Source organism: Xenopus laevis, chromosome 1L, assembly GCF_017654675.1.
Source record: "Xenopus laevis strain J_2021 chromosome 1L, Xenopus_laevis_v10.1, whole genome shotgun sequence".
Classification (NCBI taxonomy): domain Eukaryota; kingdom Metazoa; phylum Chordata; class Amphibia; order Anura; family Pipidae; genus Xenopus; species Xenopus laevis.
The window spans coordinates 196,743,926-196,751,628 of record NC_054371.1 but is presented as its reverse complement, the minus strand read 5'-3'; the positions used below and the strand labels follow the sequence as shown (position 1 = coordinate 196,751,628).

The 7,703-nt window shown below is 37.2% G+C and overlaps 1 protein-coding gene across 1 annotated transcript in view; it reads right to left on the bottom strand.

Annotated features, from left to right (window-relative positions):
• Positions 1-657: 657 nt before the first annotated feature.
• hapln1.L (hyaluronan and proteoglycan link protein 1 L homeolog) overlaps positions 658-7,703 on the bottom strand; it is an 88,338-nt gene continuing 81,292 nt past the window's right edge. The window contains exons 4-5 of the mRNA XM_018264767.2: positions 7,085-7,387; positions 658-1,644 (exon numbers count right to left, since the gene is read on the bottom strand). Of these exons, the coding sequence (XP_018120256.1) occupies positions 1,361-1,644; positions 7,085-7,387 (587 nt within the window). The 3' untranslated portion in view covers positions 658-1,360. The remainder of the gene's footprint in view (positions 1,645-7,084; positions 7,388-7,703) is intronic.

Sequence of the window (7,703 nt, the reverse complement as noted above, 5' to 3'; positions counted from 1 at the left end):
TCGGGATAGCGGTAAACATATGACAATGTAATATTAATTAAGAAGAGAATTAGAGCTCAGTGCAATTTATTAATAAGAAAATGAATGGGTGAATACAATTCTATAATTGAGGGTAAAAAAATACCCAGCATTATGGGATGGGCATTTATTATATAATATGCTTTGTAGCATGCTGGGCAAGTGATCCTGCTATGCAGGAACCCCCTGCCTGCTTAGAACACACATGATGAATTTTATTTTATTAATTTACATAGCACCAACCTGTTATATAGCTCTCTACAGTGATTGTTCACCATTTACCCAGTGGAGCTTACAATCTAACATCCCTGGTCCTATTGCATAGAGACACAAGGATCAGTTTTGTTGGGGGTACCCAAAAGAAATCTCAAGCATATATTAGTGATGCCCAACCCCATTACCTCCCAGCTGTATGTAGTTTGGTGGAACTGTCCTGAACGGCAAGCCCCGAACATCGGCAGGAAACACTTGGGGGCACATTTACTCAGTGAAGGAATAGAATAAAAAAAACTTCGAATTTCGAATGTTTTTTTTTTTTGGCTACTTCGACCATCGAATTGGCTACTTCGACCTTCAACTTCGACTTTGTTCGATCTTTTGTTCGATCGAAAGAATTGCGATAAATACTTCGATATTCGAAGTCGAAGGATTTACCTTCGGCAGTCGAATATTGAGGGTTAATTAACCCTCGATATTCGACCATATGTAAATCTGCCCCTAAAAGTGGGAGGAGTTTGTGAGGACTGGGTTTGACTGAGTATAACTGGGTATGGTCTTTCTCATTAGTGACACAGTTAAAATGTCCTAATTTTAAAATCTGGAATGTAGGTAGGTAAGAGCCTGTCATGAACTGTAATTCTGAGCATGGGGAGGGTTCCAGGTAATCTGTTCCATCAAGTTATGGAAACCTCTGCAATAATATCTGTGAATATTACAGCATTTCTCTTATAAACAGTAGTGTCCCTTTAAGCATTGGACCCATCCCTAGCAATTATGTGAGATTGTTTTTTTTTCTTTTTAATCCAAGTAATGAGTTATAAAAGTAAAATGATAATCATAAAAAAACAATGCAAATGGCAGGTATTTATGACAAGGCTTTGTACAGTAAGTAAAAAGGTTTATCACAGTTGTTATAGCTTGAATGAGTTCATACTGAAAATACATCTTTCACATGTTCCTAATGGTTATTTATTAATACTGTTGTGCTGTCTGGGCAGCAATGTCCAACCTGTGAGGCTCTAGCTGCTGTTGAACCACATCTCCCACCGTCCTTAGTGAATTGTGATTCAACAGCAGATAGAAGGATACACATTGGACATCTGTGTCTGACTGTTGTGCAGTTCTATGCTTTATAACAGTAAACACCATACAACTTGTGCTTTTTGTCTGGAAAACCTACAAAGCGTACTGCAGCCTCATTGGGGCTACAACGTCTCCTTGGTTTTGAGATAGGATAACGGACGCTGCCATCGGCCAACCAGCCACCATCACATCGGTCATAAGCAAGGAGTTTCCATGCCGAATACATCTGGCCTACTTTGGCTATCTGGGCTCCGTCGTTGATGCAGGCTTGTACAGCTTCATCATAAGTCAGTTTGGTTGGATGGATTAGGTAGTAGAATCGTCCTAGGGAAAAAAACTCATCGTTAGATGAAGTACAATGAATTTCAAGAATACATATGTAATACATAAAGGGAATGGGTTCATACATTGCTGGCTGTCCATCAAGTCCTCTCAACATCTAACAATGACATGGGGCAGAAATGAAGAGATGTTGGGTGGTAGGTTGGTTTTTAACACGCGAATTTGAAAAAGATAGACAACAGATATGTAGGAGAGACTGTTGCTTAGGATTGGGCAGCACTGAAAGTGCAGTAATGGCTTAATTGAACACCTACAAATTATGTTGTAGAATTAGTAACCATTTGCATGTTGTCTTCTAAACAGTAGACTAGAAAATGCAGTCATTAATTGTTTGCCCTAGATTACTAGACCTCAAGGAAACATATATTCGCTCTTATGCACTCATTCTGCTGTGGAGGTTAGCAATGTGCATTAGAAACAAAGCGCTAAATTCTATTTACATTTTTCTCTTCACCCTAAACCCAACCCAAAAATGAAACAGAGAGGAATTCTGGTGCTTTGCTGCTTTTATAAAATCAACTGTAAAAGGGCTGAAGGGCAAATGTTCCTTCACTGCTGCCATAACTCTCTAGAGAGAGTTAAATTCTGATCTCTTCTAATATTATGTTTGTTTGCTGATATATCAGTGAGCTTGGAACACAACTGATACAAATTAGTCATTTTTAGCTTGCATCAATCTCAATTAGTCAGGGCCTTTGCTTCTCTGCAGGGGGATTTATAGAGACAAAGCTAGAAACACAGATTATGATGAGACATATATGATGTTCTGCACCCATGTGCTTTGCATTTTTATATTCCATGGCAGACAGAATAAATTTTATGTGTATGATTAGCATAACATTTTTATCAGAGGAATCAGTAAAGAAAATCAATAATCTCTTAAGACTCCAGCCATACATAGAAATGATAAAATGTGTGCTCCATGATTTGATCTGCAAGCTGGTATCTAAAGATGGATTCAGACAATCCGATAAAGACTCCCTATATATTATCTGCAGAAGTAAATATGTGGGAGTGGCAAAATAGAGTGAAGAGAGGAGTAATACAACATTTAATACAAAGTGTGTGCAAAATGAAATAACAAAAACCACAGATGGTGTCTTATAAGGATTCAACATAAAGCACCAAACTTGGATAGACAACACATGGTATGATGATGATATCTATGTTCATAGACATTCATTTATCTTCAGGTTACATAAATACATCATCCATATAGCTGTATCCATCCTGAATTACGCTCAAGATTTCATCAATTCTAACTGATAGGGCAAAGTCTCAGTCTAAACAGTTATCACACTGTGCACCTTGAATGATAGAATGGAGTGAATTTTAATAGCCTGCACTCAATCTATACATTCCCATTTCATAAATGACAGTAGATTACCATTCAAAAGAATTTAGCATACATTTTAACCGCATTTTATCTCAGACATTGTCTGTGGCCATAGACAGTAAAACTAACTGGCAGCTCAAACATGTAACCCCTTTGTACCTTTCTAACAAACAAAGTATGCAGTAATAGAATAGCAGTTCAAAGGCTCTCTTATCAATTAAAAGATTTGAATCTAAAAAAACTCTCCTCAAATTCATATTCTACTCACCATTTTTAAAGGGTCTAAAAAAAAAAGTAGAAAAAAACAATTTGAAAAAATCACATATTTTGTCTAGGACAACTCTTATTGACTTCTATATGAACTCACAAGCTTTTAGATGCCACGGTTCTACATTCACATTTTTTTAACTTTTTGCTCTTAATAAAAATTGATTATTTTAGTTTGGTCAACCCTAATTCAAATTCATGAGCATAAGTGCAAAAAACTTGATAAATCAGTCCCTTAGGGTTTTTTCTATTAAAGGTCAAGTTGTGAAATCTCAAGAATTTTATCTTTTTTTCACTAGAAAACTCAAATTTTTAGGTAAAAAAGAACTTGAAATTTATTATACACCCATGTTGCAAAAATGCCTTAAAATCCAACTTTTTGGGGTTTTTTGGGAAAAAATAAGAAAAATTTAGTGATTCGGGAAAAAGCCCAAAAAATGTGCACAATTCGAGTTTTTGCTCATATTATCGAGTTTTTTCATGATCGGATTAAATCCAGATTTTTTTTAAATAAATAAGATAAAATCGGGTATGGGAGTTTGGTCAAGCTTTTTTTTATTAATATTATGAGATAAATACGGATTTTAGTATTTAGTTTACAAAACATTTTAGAGCTCCATGGTGATCTGCAACATGTTGAGCACCACATCTCTCCAATAAATACATTAAACTGAAAGTGGGAAGTTCTCTTCCACTTCAATGGAGAACATGTACAATATAGAAATTTATAACTTTAGTAGAAATGTGTACTTGAACATTATATATTGCTAAGCTTTTACAGAAATGGAGATGGATGTAGCTGTGAATTAAAGTATTAATGATTTGGTGACAGCTGATATTTTTTTGTTTTGTGTAAAGTCTTTCATAGCCTAATGAGAGGCAACAGATATATACCCTATCATTATCTGAAATAATTACAGGATGCAACAATCAGAAATGTTGGATAGATATTATTACTTATTTAAATGGATAGTTTAGAATCTAACATATTGAAGACTGTTGGTAATACTGTTAAAAATAATTTAAAGGGATACTGTCATGGGAAAAATTTTTTTTTCAAAATCAATCAGTTAATAGTGCTGCTCCAGCAGAATTCTGCACTGAAAAAAATTTCTCAAAAGAGCAAACAGATTTTTTTATATTCAATTTTGAAATCTGACATGGGGCTAGAAATATTGTCAATTTCCCAGCTGCCCCAAGTCATGTAACTTGTGCTCTGATAAACTTCAATCACTCTTTACTGCTGTACTGCAAGTTGGAGTGATATAACCACCTCCCTTTCCCCCCCAGCAGCCAAACAAAAGAACAATGGGAAGGTAACCAGATAGCAGCTCCCTAACACAAGATAACAGCTGCCTGGTAGATCTAAGAACAACACTCAATAGTAAAAACCCATGTCCCACTGAGACACATTCAGTTACATTGAGAAGGAAAAACAACAGCCTGCCAGAAAGCATTTCTCTCCTAAAGTGCAGGCACAAGTCACATGACCTGGGGCAGCTGGGAAATTGACAACATGTCTAGCCCCATGTCAGATTTCAAAATTGAATATAAAAAAAACTGTTTGCTCTTTTGAGAAATGGATTTCAGTGCAGAATTCTGCTGGAGCAGCACTATTAACTGATTCGTTTTTTAAAAATTTTCTTTTTCGCATGACAGTATCCCTTTGAGAAACCAATGAAAATGTCTTCCATGTACATCTAGGGAAGGAAATATGCAAGATACTAATTCCAAAACAATATAATGATTTTCGGCCTTCAATTCTATAATTCATTTGACTGTAACTTTCTATTGGTAGCCTCCATAGACAAAAATATCCCCTGCTTCTGGCCAAGGAACACTATGAATGTGTACATTAGATTAACAGGCCTAGTGTTGGTGTCTATACCCCTGTTTCTCTCCAATCCAAAAGGGATCTTTCTAAAATGATTTTCTTTATTTTGCTGATTATAGGTTTTTAGGAATTAGGTGACAATGTTTAGTGGCAATATCTCACAAACCATTTTGTTGCGGTAACACCGTTATTATCCGATGAAAATGATTGATATGGTCCTGGATTCAATATAGAGGTTAGGACAACTTTAGAATTCAGCCAACAATCTATATTCTTTGAGATCATTTTCTTATCAGTTATGCATAAAAGACTCCTTAGTGGTAATATATTACTTGAGTTCATTTTCTTACCAGTTACGTATAACAGACCCTTTAGGGGCAATTGACTGATGGCGGGGCAGGGTAAAAAGTGCAAAAAAAACCCAGACCCCTACCACTATAGAGTTTTACTGAACATCAATCACTGTTTAACAATCTTTTGGATGCAATGTTTGATTAGTGGCATAAGGGCAGAGAGACACACTCAGATTCGGGGAGATTTAGTCACCCGGCAATAAATCGCCTCTTCTTTGGGGCAACTAACCCCCCCCCGAACTGCCTCACGCCGGCTAGAATGTAAATTACCGGCGGGGTGGCACTCTGAGCACTTTGCTTAAAGTTTCCTTGTGAGGGCAGAGGCGCATGCTCAGATTCGGGGAGATTAATCGCCCAGCGACAAATCTCCTCTTCTTCTGGGGGAATAATCTTCCCGAACTGGCTCCCGCCAGGCTCAAATGTAATTCACCGGCGGGATGGCAATCGGTGCGCTTCATTTTCCAAAGACACCCTAACTTACCTCACGAGGAAACTTCAGGGGGACTTAGGAAAACGAAGCACACCGATTGCCATCCTGCCGGCTAGAATGTAAATCGCCAGAGGGATGGCAATCGGTGTGCTTCGGTTTCCGAAGTCGCCCGAAGTTTCCTCGTGAGCCAGTTCAGGGAGATTAGTCGCCTCGAAGAAGAGATTTGTCACTGGGCGACTAATCTTCCCGAATCTGAGTGTGTGTCTCTGCCCTAAAAACCAAGCATCCATGATGATGGGTGCAATTAATGATAAAGGAGAATCACTTTTCAGGTCATTAATTGCTCTAATATAGGGTCATTTGTGTTGTTCTGCCATTGGCGTGCACCAAGATCTTCATCTTAGACACATTATAGAAGTCTAAGAACATGTTTCCAAATCTGGCTCATGTCATATATGACATAGGCGATATAAGAAAAGTTTATTTTATATTGGCCGTATTTAAAAGTTTATCTCTTTTGAGCCCCAGACACACAAATAAGATTGCTAGCGCCTTCCTGGCTATGATTATAACTACACAAACGATCTCAAACATGTTCCTAATCTTACGTAAACAACAGTTCCTAAAGTCTGAAGCACGAGAAGCACCGAGCAAAGAAAATAATCTCCATAGAAACAACACACTCACATTAACTTCTCCTTGCACCAGAAATCTGGGCTCTCAGTGAAATGGCTTCAAGAAATAACAACATCTTATCAATTAATTGCAGTAAAGCATGGCTACGCTGAGAAAGCCATTACACTGCCTTTTAATAGCATTAAACACATTATTGGAGGAGAAACTTCATTTCTGGTTAATCTTCCTAAAAATATGGTTGTTCCTGTTTATTTACTTACACTCCAATAAACAGATCATTTCCTAATTGGCTTTATGTTGTCCAAGAGGGATTTTAACATAATCATATTTACTAGTTAATACAATTCCTTTTTATTATTATGCAACAAATCAAATTATTTAATAGTTAATCACATGGATGAATCAGGTGGAGCATGTTGAATTGACAAATTATTTTAATGCGATTACACTTCCTTTGTTGACTCAAACTTATTAAAACAAGCTCATAAATAATCATTGGAATGAGATGATAACATGGCTTAACAAGTGCCGGGTTGATTTTCAGTTTTTAGTTATTTTTATCCTACCTTTAAAGTTCGAGGTGAAACAGAAGACATCGTATCTGCCCTTGTCTTTGTCCCTGTAGCCGTAGTTTCGTACTCCCGGAACCGTGTGTTTGCCTCCACATTGTTCTCTGGGATTCGTTATTGGATATTGAACGGAACCATCACTCAGCCAACCTGCATTGCACCAATCCAGTCCCAATCTCCAGGCATCGTATAACTGGTCAAAAGAGGCGATAATAGCATCTTGATCTTGGCAAGCTTGCTGTGCCTCGTGGAAATTCAAATTATAGCGCCCCATTCTCGGGAAGAATGGATAAACAACACCTGCAATTAAAGGAAAAGGAAAATTATATTTACAGATTATGTAAAAAAAAATAAGGCTTCTAAGAGGTCTTTTACATTTGTACATTAAGGGGGCTATTTATTAAAGGTCAATAATGATGGGCAAATAAATTCACCAGGCGTGAATTTGCTGCAAACTTACGCATTTCGCCAAAAATTCTGGGCGCGCGTCAGAATAGTCGCGTGCATAAAAATTGGCCCACATCAAAATATTTGGAACGCCCATTGAATTTAATGCATTTGGACAATACAGGCATGCGAATAAAAATTGGTGCGGGTTTTGAAATTGACACGTGTC